This window comes from Chrysochloris asiatica, unplaced genomic scaffold (assembly GCF_000296735.1).
Source record: "Chrysochloris asiatica unplaced genomic scaffold, ChrAsi1.0 scaffold00006, whole genome shotgun sequence".
NCBI lineage: Eukaryota > Metazoa > Chordata > Mammalia > Afrosoricida > Chrysochloridae > Chrysochloris > Chrysochloris asiatica.
The window spans coordinates 37,258,223-37,278,844 of record NW_006408524.1 but is presented as its reverse complement, the minus strand read 5'-3'; the positions used below and the strand labels follow the sequence as shown (position 1 = coordinate 37,278,844).

The following is a 20,622-nucleotide window of genomic DNA, read 5'->3' as shown; positions in this document are numbered from 1 at the left end:
TCTGGTCAGCTGATTGGAAGAGATCCATGTTTGTGCCCATTCCAAATAGAGATGACCCAGTAGAATGTGGAAATCATAGGATACTATCATTAATATTGCATGCAAGTAAAATTTTGCTAAAGAGAATTCAAAAACAGCTGCAACAGTACATTGACAGGAAACTGCCAGTGTTCAAGCCAGATTCAGATAAGGATGTGGAATGACGGATATTATTGCTGACATCAGATGAATGTTGGCTGGAAGCAGAGAATACCAGGAAGATGTTTACCTGTGCTTTGTTTCAGTGCGTGGATCTTGACAGCTATGGACAAAATTATGAAGAATGAGTATTCCATAATGCTTAATTGTGCTCATGAGAAGCCAGTACCTAGACCAAGAGGCAGTACTTCAAACAGAGCAAGGGGACACTGAATGGTTTAAAATTAGGAAAGGTGTGCACCAGGGTTGCATTCTTTCCCAATACTTATTCAGTCTGTACACTGAGCATATAATCTGAGAAGCTGGATTATATGAGGAAGAATGTGGCATTAAGATTGGAGGAAGACTCATTAACAACCTGTGATATGCAGATGTTACAACCTTGCTTGCTGCAAGTGAAGAGGACTTAAGTACTTAATGAAGATCAAGACCACAGCATTTGGTATGGGTTACACGTCAACGTAAAGAAAACAAAAATCCTCACTATCGGAACAATAAATAACATGAAGATAAATGGAGAAAAGATTGAAGTTGTGAAAGATTTTATTTTGCTTGGATCCACCACCAGCACTCATGGAAGCAGTCAAGAAATCAGATGGCATATTGTATTAAGCATATCTGCTAGACAAGATCTCGCCAAAGTGTTCACAAGGAAAAATGTTATTTTGAACAGTAAGGTGTGTCTGACCCAAGCCGTGTGACTCAGTAACTTCGTATGCATGTGAAAGTTGGACAGTGTATCAGGAAGACCATAGAATAATAGTTTCATTTGAGCTGTGATGTTGGAGGAGAATATAAAAGTACTATGGACTGCCAGAAGAACAAATAAATCTGTGTTGAAAGAAGTATAGCCTGAATGTTCACTTAGAAGCCAGGATGGCCAGACCTTGTCTCTCAGTCTTCTGACATATTTTCAGGAAGGACTAGCCCCTGGAGAAGAACATCATGCCAGGTAAAGTTGAGGGTCAGTGCAAAAGAGCAAACCCCGCAACAAGATAGATTGACACAGTGGCAGTAATAATGGGCTCAAGCTTAGCAGTGACTGTGGGATTGGTGCAGAACTGGGCAGTGTTTCATCTGTTGTGCATAAGGTTGCTATGAGTTGATACATAACGGCACCTAACAACAACATTGAATATACCATGGACTGCCAGAAGAAGGAACAAGTCTGTTTTGGACGAAGTACAGCCTGAATGCTCCCTAGAAGTGAGGATGATGAGTCTTTGTCTCACAAGCTTTTAACATATTATCAGGAATGGCCAGTCACTGGAGAGGGACATCATGCTTGGGGAAGTAGAGGGTCAGCAAAAAAGAGGAAGACTTGTAATGAGATACACTGACGTAGTAACAGCAACAGTGAGCTCAAATCTAGCAATGATTGTGAGGATGGTACAGAACTGGGCAGTGTTTTGTTCTGGTGCACATAGGATTGTTATGAGTCAAAATGGTGCAACAATCAGGAATATATAGGATTAGTATAAGTGGGCAGTTGAGGAGGGAGCAGAAGTGTTGTTATTGTTTTTAAGTGCAATCAAGTCGGTTCCGACTCATAACAACACCATATAGGGTGTTGGAGAAAGAGCTGGTGGAAACTACCATCCTTCTGGTTAGCAATCTAGTATTTATCCTACAGCACCACACCAGGACTCCATAAAAACTTTACAACTCCACTTATTTACCATTCATCCAGTAAAAGTCAACAATCAGACTTATTTGCTTCCTGTGACAACTTCTCCTCCTGTTGTCAAAGGTGGGAGCTAGGCCTGATTGTTAAGTGTTACTGGCTGAATGGCAAATAGTGGAGTTTTAAAGTTTTAGGCATTATTTGAGGGACATGAATGGAGAACAGACTGTAAGTATATTTGAAAGCAGACTGTTCTTATATACCCAAACCAAAGCTGACTGTTATCAAGTCAATTCTGACTCATAGTGGCCCTGGCTAAAGGATAGAGTAGGGATGCTGCAGAGGTTTCCCAAGTCTGTAGGCCTTTTCAGAAGCAGATTGCCATATCTTCCTGCCATGGAGTAAAGAAAATTAGAATAGTCATTTTCCAATCTATTTTTGCCTCACATAGCATGACTGTTCTTTAAGAAAACATTCCTGTCTGGCATTGTGGGGATTTGAGTGACAAGTTAGTGTGTCATGAAGTAGATAGAGTGGATCACCATCAATGGATTTCTTTAGTTGCTCAGAACTTAATAGAGTAAAATGATATAGAATGCACAGTATCAGCACACCCAGTAAAGGTGCTTTATGTAACTTTTTTTCTGTCTGTGTGTGAGCATGCATGCACATCATGTATAAAAATATATTTCTTAGAGTTGTAATAAAGAAAAACTTTAGAAAAACAAGGGTGTAGGTTCCACAGGCTAAGCACTGTAGTAAATGCAGAGAAACAAGAACTCAGAGGGATTCTGATGTGGTAAAGGCACAACCCCTTACCCTTATGAGTCTACTTGGAGTGAAAACTTAATAAAAAGAAAACTATTAGAGAGTGGGGGTGGGGGTGGGGGTGGGAGTGGTGTGCTGTGGAGTCGGTTCTGACTCATAGCGACCCTGTATAGGGTTTCTGAGGCTGTAAATCTTTACGGGAGCAGAAAGCCTCATCTTTCTCCCACGGAACACCTAGTAGTTTTGAACTGTTGACCCTGAGGTTAGCAGCCCAGTTCACAACCAGTACACTACCAGAGTAGTGAAGACAATTCATAACAAATGCTATTAAAATTGCAGAAGTGAAAGAAGACTGGCTTTCACTAAGGGTGTCATGGAAGAGGTAGAAATAGATAAGAAACCAAAAGCCAAACCTACTGTCATCTGGTCTATTCTGACTCACAGCGGCCCCATACAGAGCTCCAAGAGTGTTAAGTCTTTACAGGAGCAGGCAACGCTTCATCTTTTCTCTTGCAGGGCAGTTGGTGGGTTAGAACTGCCTACCTTATGATTCTACTTACCCCACAGAAATAAGCAGAGTTTAAAATGCTGCATTTCAGGAATGGGGAAGTAATCTATTTGAAACATAGCTTTCCTGTTGGGAAGTGATGGCTAATAACTTTTATGAATTATAATGTAAATCTCTTTCCACCTTTTCTTATGTTAGATGACTTAGAGAGCTTTGGCAGTCACTGGATTTGCATTTATATTAATAAACATCTGCTAATCTCAGCAAGTTTTGAGATTATTTCCTTTCATGTTTTATTTAGTCTGATGTCATACATCAGAGTGTGTATGAACTTATTCATACTGAAGACCGAGCTGAATTTCAGCGTCAGCTGCACTGGGCATTAAACCCTTCACAGTGTGCAGAGTCTGGACAAAGAATTGATGGTAAGAATGTTTATGAAAACACAGTCTTGTTGATTTTTTACTATAATTCTGTCAAGGGAGGCAGTGAACCTTTGCTGTTATTTTTGTTGTTACTCACCTTTGAACTGTTTTCAGTCTAATAGCAACCCCATGTGTTCCTAGGAGAAGTGCTCCTTAGGGTTCTCAAGGCTGTGACATTTCAGAAGCAGATCACCAAGTCTGTCTTTTGAGGCACCTTTGAAGAAATTCAAACCACCAAACTCCCAGCTAGTGGCTAAGTGCTTAAATGTTTGCATCAATCCATTCTTCATTACTATAAAGTTGATTCCAACTCCTAGTGCCCCAATAGGGTAGTAGAACTGTCCCAAAATTGTAATCTTTACAGTAGCAGACTGTTATATTTTTCCTCCATGATGTGGCTGGTGAACTCAAACTGCCAACATGCTTGGTTTAGCATCTGAGGACTTAACAACTGTGCCATCAGGGCTCCCTGGGGACTCTGTTAGAGGCATAAAACTTCCTGGAGAAGTTTGGGAAAGAATGTAAAGACATGAGTCGAGTTCTGTGCGTAAGCCACGTCCCAAGATACAGATGAACTGAGGAATGTCTTAGTAAATGTGAGCTATTAATGAGATTCAAGTAGAGCACTCACTGGTGTACAGACTATAAAGGTTCGTAACTGTGTCCTATGTGGAATTTGTACATGAGGTGAACAAGTGCCTACAAATGTTACTTAGCCGCAAGTGCAAGAAAAGGCTCAGAGCCTTTTCAAGTTATTTTCAAAGCTCCACGTGTAGCAAGTGAAGGTAATTGTGATCAAGAATTTATTACAAGTAAGGGATTTGTTTAAGCCTTTCAGACTGAGAGCACATTTGCATAAGGACAAGGAAGTGTTGTCAGTAAGTTGATAGTCCTAGCACAGGCATGGCCTGTAAGATGGTCATAACTCTACCTTCATGAAAGCTGCCATGTATAAGGTTGATGCTGGAATGTCTATTAATTGCTCTTATTTAAAATGCACCAAATAAAAGGGTAAAATAACATGTGCAAGCATAAAAAAAACTTTTTCTCAATTTAAGCAGTGTTTCCAGAAGTCTACTAAAATGTTTAAAAGAAGAGATACTAGAAAATAAGGAAATAGTTAATAGAAGTTAATGCAATAAAAACAGGTAAGGTTGTATATAGTAGAAGTGACGTTCGATAACTTTCCATTTTCTTTTTATTAACTATTCTGAAAAAGATTTTTTTGTATTCATAATATGGACTCTAGTTTAGAAATTAACACCAATTTCAGATATTCAAACACTAAACAGTTTTACAGTGAAATGAAAGTAAATTTGTGTTCTTACTATTTCTGCAGAAGCTAATGTCCTTCCACAGCCAATAGTCTATTACAATCCAGACCAGCTTCCTCCAGAAAACTCTTCCTTTATGAAGAGATGTTTCATATGCCGACTAAGATGTCTACTGGATAATTCATCTGGGTTTCTGGTAAGGTGCAAAATCTTACATTTTTAGCATTACATATAAAACAAAAGAGAAAGTGAATTCTTTGATTCTAACTTTCTTTGCTTATATTTGAGTTTATTTTTAAAAAAATTTTCTCAAAGACTTCAGATTTTGATTTTCCTTTAGGATATAGTGAGAGTGATTGAGTGAAAAACTGTGTCATCTTGGATTTTACATACTATCAAGACTTTCTATGTAATTCAAATAACTATCTAGCCCTTCTATACTAACAGGATGCATTCTGCTAGGCAGGAAAACTATGGTAGTCTTGTCTCTTTGTCTGGATTAACTGCCATGTAGGAGAATTATTAACTGCCATGTAGGAGTCCTGCTGTGGCACTGTGGGTTAATGCATCAGACTGCAAAACCATTTGAACTGCAAAGTCGGCAGTTTAAGATCATCAGCTGCTCCTCAGAAACCCTATACAGGGTTGGTGTGGGTTGGAACCGACTCAACAACACTTCACAACAACAACAAGGAGAATTATTGTAGTTGCAGAATCATCCCCTACTGTGAGGTGTTTTTCTGGTTACATGATCTGAACAGCAGGGTGGGATAACAGAGGGAACAGCCTGGAAAGGATACTCAGAGTGAAGTGGCCCATCCACTCAACTGTGTAGGATCTTAGCACATTTCACTCCACCAGGTACAGAAGAAAACACAAAGCTTGTAGGATGGGGGAGGGGTTCTTTTTGAAGATAATTTTGCTGACCCAGAGTTAGAATTGTGCTTTGAGAAAGTTTTCCTGGAATTAGTGATCAAAGACTGTATGATGGGGCTTCAAAAAGTTTGTGGGAAAATTCCATTTTTCCACAGTCAAGTCCCCTTGTATTTTGGAGACTAAATTTCTATGTGTAATAGAATCTTCTTTCTTGTGCTATTATCAAATTGACATCAGAAGGAATCCTTGGCTTGGCAATCATGTTTTTAACAGTTAAACTGATCATTAATGAATAAATTGTCTTTGTTTCCTAGAGTTATTCTTTATTTTTATTTTTACTGTTACAGAACTTTGCACTGTGTTATGTGATTTCATTATGATTCAATCTTGTGTTTAAGTAAAATTGTACTCTGGTCTGTGTATGGATGATTAGCACATATACATAATCATGTATCTTTGAAAATTGATGTTTATTTAGTGACTTTATCACTGTTCATTCATTTGGGAAAAATAGGAAGGCACTGTGCTGAATATTAATGAGAGGGCAAGTAAGAACTGAGAAAATGTTGCAAGTGTTCCTGTTATGACCATCATTAAATTAGAGCAGGGAGTGGCTCTATGTTTTAGCAGTCCTGTAGGTATTTCTCATTTTGTGTTTTGAGGCATTCTTCTATAGCTCATACTACCTCTTTCATACCGCCTCGTACTATCATAAAAGCATAACTAGAATGGGCTTCCTGTGGAGAGAGCCTGGAAAGAATGTAGCAGTTGTCAGCCTCAGAGATTTGTATTTCTGAATTATCAAGAGCCCTGAAAATGGTCTATATTAAATCTGTTTTAAAGAGGAACTGTTTTAAAGTGTTCATGTTAATTAACTTTTTGTTTTTGTAAGGCGATGAATTTCCAGGGGAAGTTAAAGTATCTTCATGGACAGAACAAGAAAGGTAAAGATGGATCAACACTTCCACCTCAGTTGGCTTTGTTTGCAGTAGCTACTCCACTTCAATCACCATCCATACTTGAAATCCGAACCAAAAATTTCATCTTTAGAACTAAACACAAACTAGACTTTACACCTACTGGTTGTGATGCCAAGTAAGTGAACCTTAATCAAGTATATGTTTTGTTATAATTAAGTCTCTTTTAGTATGCAGTGTAGGGTTATAATCCTTATTATTATTATTATTATTACATTGTTACTGTTGTTTAATGCTCTCAAGTTGATTCCGACTTATAGCAACCCTGTAGAAGGTTTCTGTGGAGCGGCTTGTGGGTTTGAACCACTGACCTTGCAGTTAGCAGTCCATTGCTTATTTTACAGCAGCATATTATTTAGTATATTTATATAGTATAACCTTTTAGAGTAAAATAATTTCTTTCGAAAGGCTCACAAATCATCTTATCATTTTGTAATTTTTTTTATATTTTCTATAATTTCCATCTCACAAAGATAGTATACATTATCTTCGTAAGGCTTAGTCTCCTGACTCCATTTATTTGTTTGTTTTATATTATTATATAAAATTAATTTTTAGCTCTAGAAGTTTAGTTATTTTTATAAAATTATGATGTAGCACCTGATATTAAGCATTCATACCATAACCATAGTTTTTCAGAAAATATGAAAACTCTGCTCAAGAGAAATATAAACATTTTGAATTTTTATGTACATAATTTTTGGCAAGTTACATTCACCTTTAACCACACTTATTTTTATGGTCTTTATTCAGAAGAACAAAATAGGCTAAAACTAATTTTCAGCCATAAGCAAGAAGTATTACAGAAATATAATTAGTTTGTTCTTCCCTACTAATTTGGAGTCCTGGTGTGGCACTGTGGCTTAATGAACTGGACTTCAAAGTTGGTTTGAGCCACAAGGTCTACGGTTCAAGCTTACCAGCCGCTCCTCAAAACCTGTATTCAGGGTCGCTGTGGGTCCGAACCAACTTGACGGCACCTAACAACAGCAACCACCTACCAATTTGAGATTCTGAATGCCAGGTAAATCATAATTGTGGAAAGTAGCATATAGCCAATGAATGTATCTGGTTACATTTTACCTTTCTTTTTTTCTTCTTTTGAAACAGAGGAAAGCTTGTTTTAGGATATACTGAAGCAGAACTATGCATGAGAGGATCTGGATATCAGTTTATTCATGCTGCTGATATGCTTTATTGTGCTGAATACCATATCCGGAGTAAGTTCTAGTTTCTTGTGAATATGGCAGTAAAAAAAAATGCTATTTATTCTTGTACATGTTTCAGATTATGACATCAGGTAATCTGTTTAAGGAAACAATTTAAATATACTTCTGTAGAGTAGAGTAAAATCTTGAACCAGAGTTGATGCTCTTTGTACATCTGCTGTTCTCCAGCTGCCACACAGATCTGAATCACTATGGAAATGTCCATTGTGGCCAGCAGAGCTTTAATAGTGTTCACAAATGTTCCAGTGGTGTTATTATTTAGTTTATTAACTTGGTTATTATTTGTTTACGCTTTGAAATTATATAATAAAATATTAAGCTATAGAAAAACATTCCTTATTTAAAATGAAAAACACTATTATCTAATTTTCTTCTCCTAAACACCTAATAGTCTTGCTAGTTCCAGATGTCTGGAATTGTCTGATTGGTACCTAATCTTTTCTTTAATCTTTTTCATGAAATTGTTTTTTAAGTTAAAATCAACTGTTTACTGTAGCATATTAAGAGATGTGTGAAAATAGTTGAATTTTTTCCATAGACTAGAATAAAATAGAATAAAATCAACTGTTTTCATGTATCTCTTTATATACTACAATAAAAAAGTTGTCAAAGTAATTCTCTTCAAGTGAAATACAGGAGACTTCAAAAAAGTTTGTGGAAAATTATATTAGAAGATAAAAATAAAAAATTGTAAACTTTATTTCTCAACCTAAGCTCCCTCAAATTAGACAAGACACTTGTCTAAGTAATGATGCCAGCCATTTAGTCCATTTTTAATGATCTGAGGGTCCTCAGAGTTTAAACATGTCACCGCAGTCTCTTTTACATTATTAACTGAAGTAAAATGGATGCCCTTTAAATTTTTTTAAGATTGTTGTTGTTGTCAGTTGCTGTCAGAGTCAGTTCTGACTCATAACAGCCCTGCTCACAATAGAACAAAACATTACTGCCCAGTCCTACAACAATCGTTAGGTTGCTGTCACTGTGTTAATCCATCTCATCGGGGTCTTTCTCTTTTTCAATGGCTCTGACTTTACCAAGCATGAGGTCCTTCTCCAGGGACTGGTCCCTACTGGCAGCATGTCCAAAGAATGAGAGATGAAGTCTCACTATTCTGGCTTCTAAGAAGCATTCTGGTTGTATTTCTTCCAAGACAGACTTGTTTATTCTTCTGGCAGTCCATGGGACTTTAAATATCCTTTGCGAAGATTAAGAAACAAAAATAAATCAAAAGCATCTCAGTCAATAAGATAGATGTGCGCCTGATGATTTCCCATGGAAACTGTTGCAGAAGTGTCTTCATTTGATGAGAGAAATGAATAGGAGCAGTGTTGTAGTGGAGAAGGACTAATGGTGAAGCTCTTCCGGGTTTTTGGTTTTTTTTTTTTTTTTTTCTAAGTCTTGGTTAACCTTCTCAAACCACTCCCCTAAGAAGCAGATGTTATCATTCTTTAGCGCTTCAGAAAGCCAACAAGCAAAATGTCTTGAATATTGTCATGACCTTTGCTTTTGACTGGCCCACTTTTGCTTTGACTGGACTACATTCACCTCTTGGTTATCACTGCTTGGAGTGTGCTTTGTTTTCAGGATTGTACTATTAAAGCCACATTTCATCCTCTGTTAACATTCTTCAAAGAAATACTTCAGGATCGTGATCCCACTTGTTTAAAACTTTCATTGATAGCTCTACTGTTGTCTGCACCCAGTCTGGGCAAACAGTTTTCATACCCATCAAGCAGAAAGCTTTCTCAGCTTTAGTTTTTCTGTCAGAATTGTGTAAGCTGAACCAATTCAGATATCTATGATGTTTGCTATTATTTCTGCTGTTAATTATCAATCCTCTTCAATTAGGGCACAAAACAAAAGTATTTCCTAGCAAATCGATGTTCATGGTCTGCCACTGCATGCTTCATCTTCAACATTGTCTCATACCTTCTTAAAACAAATTATACATTTGTGAACTGCTGGTTTCTTTGGAACATTGTCCCCATAAACTTTTCTTAAAGCATCAGTAATCTCACCATTCTTTTACCCAAGTATCATCATAACTTGATGTTTGTTCTTGCTTCAGTTTTAGCAGATTTCATGCTGAGCCAATAGGGGATGCTTTCAAACTGATACAGGATATCTGATACTTGATTTCAAACTGTTACCTTGTGCCTTAAACTAGATCCCATTCAGACATGTTATATAGTAAGTTTGTATGAGTTTGCTTTGATGCAAGATTTTTTTGAAATTTATGCATAGTTTATTCATAATACACTTTCAGTGAACTTTTTGAAGAACAATTCTATGTTTATATGTATTGAGCTTTGTTTCAAAATATCGTGTAATACGTGGGCTTTGGATGTGATAATTTAATGTTTTAAAATTTTATTTTAGTGATTAAGACTGGAGAGAGTGGCATAACGGTGTTTAGGCTTCTGACCAAAGACAATCGATGGACGTGGGTTCAGTCTAATGCACGCTTAGTTTACAAAAATGGAAGACCAGATTACATCATCGCAACTCAAAGACCTCTAACGTAAGCATAAAGACTTAAAGTGTTTTGTGGTATTATTTCTGTAGCAGTTGGACTTACAAAGTCTTTTTTAAATGAAAACTTAAAATTTATTCTAGAAAAAAAATTGAAAGGAGGACATAGGTAAAGATATTGAGAAGATTAATTTGACAGCAACTAAACGGGTTGTTGTTGTTGTTGTTAGCATCCATTGAGTTGGCCTGATTCATGTTGAACCTGTACATAACAAAATGAAATACTGCCCAGTTCTGGGTCACCCTAGTTGGGAATTAGACCATTGTGATCCATATGGCTTTCATTGGATGATTTTCAGGAGCAAAGTACTAGGCTTTTCATGTTTGTCTCTGCTGAAACCTGTGCAGCATCATGTTATTAAATAGTAACATGTTATTAAATACTTTGGAGTTCATTCCAACTCAGCGATCTTGTATGGGGCTTCTAAGGAGTAGCTGGTGGGATTGAATCTCCATCCTTGCAGTTAGCAGTCCAGTGCTTATCCTACAGTGCCATACCAGGACTGTATTTCTCCCCTACTGCACTCTATTTCATTCAGTTATCTGTATGCTACAAATATTTTTTCTATTTTTTAACTCAGTTTCTGAATTCTTTTACTTTATGAAAGTTTTATAATATTTTGAATTTACCAGTGTTTTCCTTTATAGCTTCTGAGTTTTATGTTTTCTTTAGAAATGACTCTTCTCCTGAGAGTCTTACATTCTTATGCTTTATTTTTGTACATTTAGACTTTTACTTCACCAGGAATTTTTTTCCCCCCATGATGAGGCAGGCCTATCACCTGGGATTGGAATGATTGCTATAAAGAGTTTTGGGACAGATTTTGAATCATTTCTTTTCGGTTTTTGTCTTTTAAATAAAAGCAGTCTATAGCACCAGTCACCAGGATGTTGTTGAAATTGATGAATTCCATTAAGTCTGTTCTTATTCATAGCAACCCTGTATAGGGTTTCCAAGGAGCAGCTGGTAGATTTGAACGACCAACCTTTTGCTTAGCAGTCCAGTGCTTCTCCTACAGCACCACACCAGGACTCCAGTCATCAGGATATTTGGGCCAAAATAAAATAAAGCCCATGCTTTCTAAAGTCAAACTCAGTAACTCTATTATTTTGCTTGCTCTTTTTGTTTTTTTCTGCATGTAAAATATTTTTGAAGGTTTATGATAAAATAACTCTTCCTAATAGAAAAATTTTCTTGTGCACAATTTTAGAGAAGAAGAAGGAACAGAGCATTTACGAAAACGCAATATGAAGTTGCCTTTTATGTTTGCCACTGGAGAAGCTGTGTTGTATGAGTTAAGTAACCCCTTTCCTCCCATGATGGATCCCTTGCCAATAAGGACCAAAAGTAGCACCAGTGCAAAAGACTGTGCTACTAAGTCGGCTCCTGGTAAGGATTCTCTCAATCCCAGTTCCATCCTGGGTATGTTGATGCAGCAAGATGAGTCTATTTATCTCTGTCCAGCTTCAAATACTGTGTCCTTTGAAAAAAACTTTTTAAACAAGCCTATGAATGAATGCAGTAATTGGCAAGATACTGTTGTACCAATGGAAAATGATAGTATCCTGAAACATCAGCCTCAGGAGATGAACCTGAAACTCTCTGGAGGTCATGAAGGGCTCTTTCCAGATAATAAAAATAATGAGTTGTACAGCATTATGAAAAACCTAGGCATTGATTTTGAAGATATCAAACACATGCAGCAGAATGAGGAATTTTTCAAAGCTGATTTCTCCAGTGAGGATGACTTCAGAAACATTGATTTAGCAGATGAAATCTTGACATATGTCCAAGATTCTTTAAATAAGTCTTCCTTCACATGCTCAGATTACCAGCAGCAACAATCCGTGGTTCCGAGCTCAAGCTGTATGGTACAGGAGCACCTACAATTAGAACAACAGCAACAGCTGCAGCACCCCCAAAAGCAAGGAGTGGAGCAACAGCAGCAACTATGTCAGAAGATGAAACATATGCAAGTTAACAGCATGTTTGCAAATTGGAACTCTAACCAGTCCGTTCCTTTTAGTTGTCCTCAGCAAGACCCTCAACAGTATAATGTCTTTCCTGACTTACATGGGGCCAATCAAGAGCTCAATCCTATGCCTTATACACAGAACTTTATTCCTTGTAATCAGTCTGTCTTTCCACAGCATTCCAGGTGTGCTCAGTTGGACTTTCCTATAGGGAATTTTGAACCATCCCTATACTCTAGTACATCTTCAAATTTTGAAGATTTTGTCCATTGTTTACAAGTTCCTGAAAACCAAGAACATGGGCTAAATCCACAGTCAAATGTAGTGACTCCTCAGACATGCTATGCTGGAGCCCTGTCAGTCTATCAGTGTCAACCTGAAACTCAGCTCACCCGACTGGACCCGAGGCAGTACAACCCAACAGACCCCGGTCCTCAGACATTTCTCAGTGAGGTAAGGATTTTACAGAACTAAATACACCCTTTCAGAGGCTCTTCTTTATAAATCAATAGGCATGAGTTGTAAATTTGTCAGTAATTTGATTTTGCATTTTTATGATCTATAGTGTTCATGTGAGAGCTTTTCTAATTGTATCTGTGACTGTTTTATTAAGCCTGTCGTTTTCCCACTACCTTATTATCAGTTTAACCTATTTACTTCAGATCTGAAAGAGAAAAAGAAATCAAGGATGAAAGTAATGAATAATGTCATTAATGGAAGCTGGCCTGAGTGATCAGATTGTCTTGTTTAAAAAAAGGAAATTCAGTTAATATGTCTTGATTTGTTACAAGCTGTAACAGACTTTTAAAACATTTGAATTTTTTTAAAAAAAATAATTGTTTCAATGCATGAATGTTGAAATTCAGTTGAAATCAGATATAGGTGTGCTTTCTTAGAATGCCTTTTCCCTAGATTATCCCCGTAGTTCAAGGAGCTCTGGTAGCATAGTGGTTACAAATCAGGCTGCTAACCTCACAGTCAGCAGTTCGAAACTACCAGCTGTTCCGCGGGAGAAAGATGAGGCTTTCTGCTCCCATAAAGATTTACAGCCTCCGAAACCCTGTACAGGGTTGCTATGAGTTGGAACCAACTCCACGGCACATAACAACAACAACATCCCTGTAGTTCAGACACAGGTTCCTCAATGTGGTCTGCATGCCTCTTTAGGTTATCTGTCAGATCTTCAGTGTGTTGCCCCTTTACTCACTTAATGCTGTTTATTCTTGAGTAACAAGATAATGAGGTTGTTGTTGTTAAGTACCATCAATCAAGTTGATTCCAACTCATAGCGACTCTCTGTAGTGTTATAGATTAACGGCTGGTGAGTTTGAACTGCTGACCTTGTGGTTAGTAGTACAGTCCTTATCCTACTGTGCCACACCAGGGCTCCAATAAGCCTGTAGACCTGTACGTTTCACTAGGGAACCCTCTAGCCACATGTGGCAATTGGGTACTTGAAATGTGCCTAGTCCAAATTGATATGTGATGTAAATATAAAATGCATATCAGATGTCAGACAGACTTAGGATTTGGTACAAAAACATTAAAACATAAATGTCTCCACTTTTTTATTGGTTACATTTTGAAATAACATTCTGGCAATATGGGTTAAATAAACATATTAGTAAAATTAATTTTATTTGATGCTTTTTATTTTTTTAAATATGGCTACTAGAAAAGTTAAAATTTAGTATACAGCTCACATATTCCTGTTGGACAACACTGTTCTAGTCAAGTGTATTTAAAGACAGTTTCTGACATGCACTCATTTTGTTACAACTGATGAGTTGTAATTCAGAACCCATCATTATCTAGACAAATAGTATTACCTTCCATCTGGAGACTCAACAAAGCTGCGGTTCTTTAAAGAGCCAGAGTATGTGATTTTTGCTACACATTCAATGTGTGAGTTGTAGGATCTTTGAAGCAATCAGCATTTTTTGATTACTGAAGCTTAATGTCACATAGAGTTTAGAAAAGTAGAATTTACTTAAAGCAGAAAGTTTATACAAATGTAAACACTAAAATATAAAGACTCATTGACCTAAAAAACTCTACAGACTTTGTATTACACTGACTCTGGCATGTGTCTTCATGTTCATCCTGCCATTGTCCCTCCCTGCCTGCCTTTTCCTTTTTATAACAGCAGCTAAAAAAATCTAATTATAATCAGTGTTTTTAAGTGCTATTTAGGATTTTCAAGGAGTGGCTACTGGATATGAACCGCTGACCTTGAGGTTAGAAGTTCAGTGCTTATCTAACAGTGCCATACCAGGACTCCGCATAAGATTTGGCTTAAGAAGGCAAAAAAGAGTATTTTCTTTAAGTAACTTGATTCTGTAATTAGTATAATATGTTAGCAGTATTTGTTAATTAAAAGCATATTGCATACAAGAAATTAAGGAAATAATACACATGGTATAATACTTTAGGAATGTTAAACACATAAAATATCAGAACTGACCAATTTTGGAAAAGTTTTAGGTTATCTGCAATTCATTTGTAGTTCATGTATTTCATCATACTCATGTTAGATCCAGCCTGTTAGGGTGCATTTTGGAAAATTGCATTCCAAACCATATCAGGACTCTAATAATCCTGAAGGTGATCAGTTAATCACTGTCCAGCAGTGGCTGAGACAAGTTCTGGTCAAAGCAAGCCTACTTAGAACAGAGACTATTAAACTGTTATTTATAACTAGCATTCCTTTTACTTGTGGGTTCCTATCCTACCAAAGACAACTCATTGAACAAATACTTTCCTAAAATTGCAATGTTGAATCTGAAATGAAACAGATGCATCACTTACCTGTATAATATTCAAGATTTCTTGTCACAGTAATGGAGAAACCAAACAGTTGTAAGTGCAACTGATACATGAAATATGCTAACGGTATCTTCATTAAATAAAGGGTTTTAAATTTAGCAATAATAAATTTGTAGTTTAATAGTATATGGGACTGAGATTTTTGAATTATATTTTAACATTATTTAATGGCTTTATGGTATTTGAAAGATCTGTTCTAATAAGTAGCATTGCTATTTTTTGTTTTCAGTTCCAGAATGGAGTTTTCAAGGAAACCTATCCATCTGAATTAAATACCATAAATAACACTCAGACTACCCCACATCTTCAGCCTCTTCATCATCCATCAGAAGCCAAGCCTTTCTCTGATTTGCCATCCAGTGGATTTATTTAATTCCAAGCCCAATTTTCACCTTGGTGTTTGGATGCTGCTTAAATTAGCTTGTGAAGGATTGCAGAGTAATAAAACTGTCCATATTGGACATCATCAAGTTGATAATAGAGGCATTGATGTACATTGTTCACACTGTTACTCCAAACCACACTTAATTTGCATCTTTCAAAGAGGATTTAAAAAAATCAAAGTACATATACTGCACATTTTCAAAATGCTGCCACACAGTAGTGAGATTCCATCCATATTTCAATTTCTTCTAAGCCCCACAAAATACACAAAACTTATTCAGAGGAATTTTAAGGTTCTTTAAAATTAGAAATTTTTATCTATTATAATTATTTCTGTGAGAATAAAAAAATATATATAACAAGTTTTGAACTTCCGGATTCTTTATTAGTTCATCCAATACAAAGATAAAATCTGATATTTTCCCTGTTTGTTAGCTTTCCGTATATCTCACATGTTCAAATCAGTGGTTTGGTATTTTTATAAAAAGAAGACTATCTCAGTGCTTTTCTTCTTCACAGTTAATCTAAGTGCCTCACAATTTTTCTACCTATAACACTGTAGGATGTATATTTTACATAAAATATACTTGTTCTTTTTCAATTAAATTAATCTTTTGTGCACAATTATTGTTTGTATTTCTTAAAACCAATCATTTTTAGTAATTCAAGCATGTTTTAACTGCACTACTTATCCACTTATTTTCAGGTAAAGGGCAAATAATGATTGAAAAGATACTTATTTATTATAGAATATAATTGCTTCCAGACATTAAATGTTTGCTATGTGCCTTATATGAAAACAATTTGAAAGATAAAAGTCCTGAAAAATTATTTAATTATTGTCCAGCCATTAAGATAGTAGCACTTAAATTTCATCAGTGTTTCCAGAAGAAAAAAAGTACCACTTTTTACCTTTATTGAACTCTCCAAATGATAGTTGGATGTTGCAATGTAAAAATTCTGTTAAATGCAACCATATTTATTACAATGAAGAGAAGCAGCTTTTGTTTCAGTTTTTTAGTTAAATTAAGCAAAACACCCAGGTCAATGTGTTTAATTGCATTTAATTACTGTTTTAGGTCTATGATCCTTTCAGATAAACCATGTTGACTTTATAAATTCACTTCTTAAAACAGTGGAAACTATTTGTTTTTCTCATATTTGAGGAGTGTTAACATTGAAGATGCCAATGTTTGATGCCAAGTATTGTTATGAGTGAAATGGATGGTGCATTGTCAGTTTGTAGTGAACAAAATTATTTGTAAAATAATTTCAGTCTTTCACTTAAAAGATAGTCCATATTTTATATATGTGCACTTAAATAATATGTTTGGTTTTATGTATTTTATCAATGTCTTTTGAAGATACCTAATAATGAATCCAAATGCTTTAAAGGTGGATTAAAAAGAAAACCATATAGCTCTTTTAACTTCAAATATTAGGTAGTTTCTGTGATATAATGGCCTTTATTATCAATAAGACAAAGAAATAGCTATACCAGCTTAAGTGGTATAAAATATCCTTGAGTGATTTAAAAGAAAAGTGCTACCATCTGCCATTCTTCTATTTAAATATGACCTCTGAGGGGCATGAACATGTTTACATGTATGACTAAAAATATTCTAATAGAATCCCAAACTGAGGTGTACTGTTAAACTTTAATTTCTTTACTTTAAATTTTTTTTTTAATAAACCATTGTACATAAAAGTGGCTTCAGACAAAATACTTATGTCGTCATTGTTCCAGTCAAAAGTACACATCTGTAAAATCCGTTTTAGTGTCACAAGAAAATTTGTCTAAAACATTTCATCATTTGTTTCCAACATGAAGTGTCACTAAAGATTTAGACCAGAGGTCTACACTAATCCTCCAACTTCACATTTAAAGCTTTCATTAAATGCCTTCATATAAACCATTCTTGTTAAGATCTTCCACATATTATTGGGTGAATTATGTTTAGTAAAAAAATAGACATTATAATTTGTGACTATGATGACAATCATATACTTAATATAAAATGAAAAATTTTTAAAGCAATATTGTATATTTTTAGCTATATAAAATAACTAAAATTTACCTAAGAGTAATAAACTCACATGAAACCAAATCTACCTTTGTCTGTATTGTAAGTGTCAAAGAAAGAAAAAAAAGCTATGTATTTTTTTTTTTTTGTATGCTGTGCACGTCTAAGGATGTTTTTGTTACCAGGTGCCATGGAGTTGGTTCTGACTCATAGTGACTCCATACAACAGAACAAAGCAGTGCTTGGTCCTACGCCTGCTTCTCAATCATGTTTCAGCCCTTTGTTGAGTAGATGTGTTCAATTAGAACTTTTTCTATTTAAGATGGTTCTTACAATGTAAGATTACCAATGCTCCAATTTATTACAGAACTTTCAGTTATTCCTTTGCAGCTTTTCTCTTCAAAGTATCACTGCTTACATAGCCCATGAATACATTTTTGTTGGCTTAAAATATTTTTAATATTATATACTTACCAAGCAGAATTGTATACAAAAGTAATGATGATTGAAAAAACATCATGTATGAAAACAGAAAGAATGTAAATTATTCTTTCTGGTCCATACGAGGGGGCTTCAATAAGTTTATGAAAAATTCTGTTATCTTTCCATTTGATTTTCCCATGTACTTTTTGAAGCCCTCATATAAAGGAAGTAATGGTTTACAGCATCATAATATAATTATGTTAAATATTTGGAGTCCTGGTGTAATGATGCAGGATAGGCACTGTACCACAAGGTTGGTTTGGACTGCAAGGTCAGCAGTTCAAATTCACCAACCTCGGAAATCCTATACAGGGTCGCTATGAGTGGAACGAAGTCAGTGGCATTAAACAACAATAAGAAGATAAAAATCGTATTTATAGAAATTTTAAGTTAGCAACTAACCCTTAAATAAGTCTGATATAATTATTTTAACCTTCACCTGAATATAAAGTATATACTTTCAATGAGTTCATAGAATAAAATGTTTCTTAAATGAGCTGTTAATTTAAATCTTGTATTACCCGTGTTAAACATATAATGACTTCTATATCTCAGATCAAGATCCCAAACCTGTTTTAATTAACCATTGTCTTACACATATTGGTAAGAAACTTTGAAAAAAACCCAGAATCTTATATTTCCCTGTGTGTAGGTCTCCATCCTCAGGTTCAGGGAGGGATTCTCATTTTATCTGGTGGCTTTTTCTTTATTAAATGACTTCTACACTGTATTTCGGAGTCCTGGTGTGGTGCTGTAGAAGAAGTACTAGACTGCTAACTATAGTTTCAGTGGTTTAAACCTACCAGGTACTCTTTGGAAACCCTATGCAGAGTCACTATGAGTCAGAACACACTCAGTAGCACTTAGCAACAACTTCCTTTCAATAAAAAATGTTGGTGTACTAAAATTTGGTTTTGTTATCACCATTTATTATACTGATTCGTTGAAGTTCACTTAAAACTCCCTAGTTTTCCATGACTGAAACTAAATTGCACCATGAATCAACATATTCTTCCCATAGCCTCCAGGATAATTAATTCCTATACAATCTCCTGTAATGTGGTTTTTTTCTTTCCTTTGGTGGCTACTGTACCTTCCTTTCTGGTAACAAGCTTAGCTCTGATCCCTGTGGTTCTTTATACAGGGTTAAGTCAAAAAACATTGCTACAAAGTCATAGAAACCTTTATTAAAAATACCAAATGTGAAGTTACTGTTTTTTGACATGTTCTCCATCTAAAACCGTAAGTTTCTAAAGGCTGTGTTTCCATGGCTGTAACCCTTCCGGGTGTGGTGCTGTGACATAAAGCACTGAACTGCAAGGTCGGTTTGAACTGCAAGCCAATAGTTGAAACTCCCCAGCCAATCCTCGGAAACCCTATGCAGAGTCACTGTGAGTGAGAACCAACTCGACAGCACTTAACAACTCTTCCTCAAGAATTCTCTGTTCTTCAATTTATACCACTACGCTACAAAAGAGCAGTTCTGGCATCCTCAGTCTCAAAGTGTGTTTCTTTTCAATGTTTGAGTGTGGGGAATAAAAAGAAGTCTGAAGGCCAGTAGGGTAGATGAAGTAAGGTTTCCCAACGAAATTCTCAGGACATCTCTTGATATCCTTGAAGAATGAGCAGGTACATTATTTTGGTGGGGGAAATTTCTTGATACGGCTTCCTGGACTTTTCCTCACCAATGTAATTTTCAATTTTCGTAAAAAATGCAGTTTTCAGCCCCTGTGATCATCCTGTGTTCTTGGAGACAGTCTATCAAGATGACTCCTTTGGAGTCCCCCAAAAGTTGTAGTAACCTGGGCTGACCTCACTGTCTTGAATTTTACTGTCCCAGTGTATCCTCTTGGAAGCTACTATTTTCATTGGACGTTGGTCTCAAGATCATACTGGTAAATTCATAAAATTTTCATTAGCTTCAATCTTGCTTACAAGGCTGAAGGAAAGATCAGTTCTTTGAACTAGATCTATGTGGCACACTTTTGGCATCCATTAAAGCCAATAGCTTACTGAAGCCAAGATATTTGCTGAAAACAGAAAATGCCAAACCATGTGAGATAGCATATCTTCTGTAGCTATAACATCAGTGATAATTCTAGTATTTTCCTACCAGTTTGTAAGCTTCAGCCACACTTTCTTTCAACAGGATCACTGTGAATAGGAACCGATTCCACGGCACATAACCACCACCAAGGAGACTGTTGTTAAGTGCTGTCGAGTCGATTCCAACTCAAAGTGACCCTGAACACGGTTTCTGCGGCTGTAAATCTTTACGGGAGCAGAAAGCCTCGTCTTTTTCCCGTGGAACAGCTGGTAGTTTCGAACTGCTGACCTTGCATTTTGTAGCCCAATTCGCTACCAGAATCCAGAAATCCATTGTATTCTGGATCAAGACACTCAGCTGTTCCAGGAGCCGCCATCTTGGGAGAGAACATCTTGATTGTATTAGGATTGATAGTATCAGGAGAGAACATCTTGATTTTATCAGGATTGACATCGAAATTTAAAGTGACA

The 20,622-nt window shown here is 36.1% G+C and overlaps 1 protein-coding gene across 1 annotated transcript in view; it reads left to right on the top strand.

Annotated features, from left to right (window-relative positions):
- Positions 1-15,587, top strand: part of AHR (aryl hydrocarbon receptor) — a 49,561-nt gene extending 33,974 nt beyond the window's left edge. Inside the window, exons 5-11 of the mRNA XM_006832239.1 lie at positions 3,400-3,523; positions 4,863-4,993; positions 6,566-6,768; positions 7,761-7,870; positions 10,262-10,403; positions 11,626-12,841; positions 15,444-15,587. Of these exons, the coding sequence (XP_006832302.1) occupies positions 3,400-3,523; positions 4,863-4,993; positions 6,566-6,768; positions 7,761-7,870; positions 10,262-10,403; positions 11,626-12,841; positions 15,444-15,587 (2,070 nt within the window). The remainder of the gene's footprint in view (positions 1-3,399; positions 3,524-4,862; positions 4,994-6,565; positions 6,769-7,760; positions 7,871-10,261; positions 10,404-11,625; positions 12,842-15,443) is intronic.
- Positions 15,588-20,622: the final 5,035 nt, after the last annotated feature.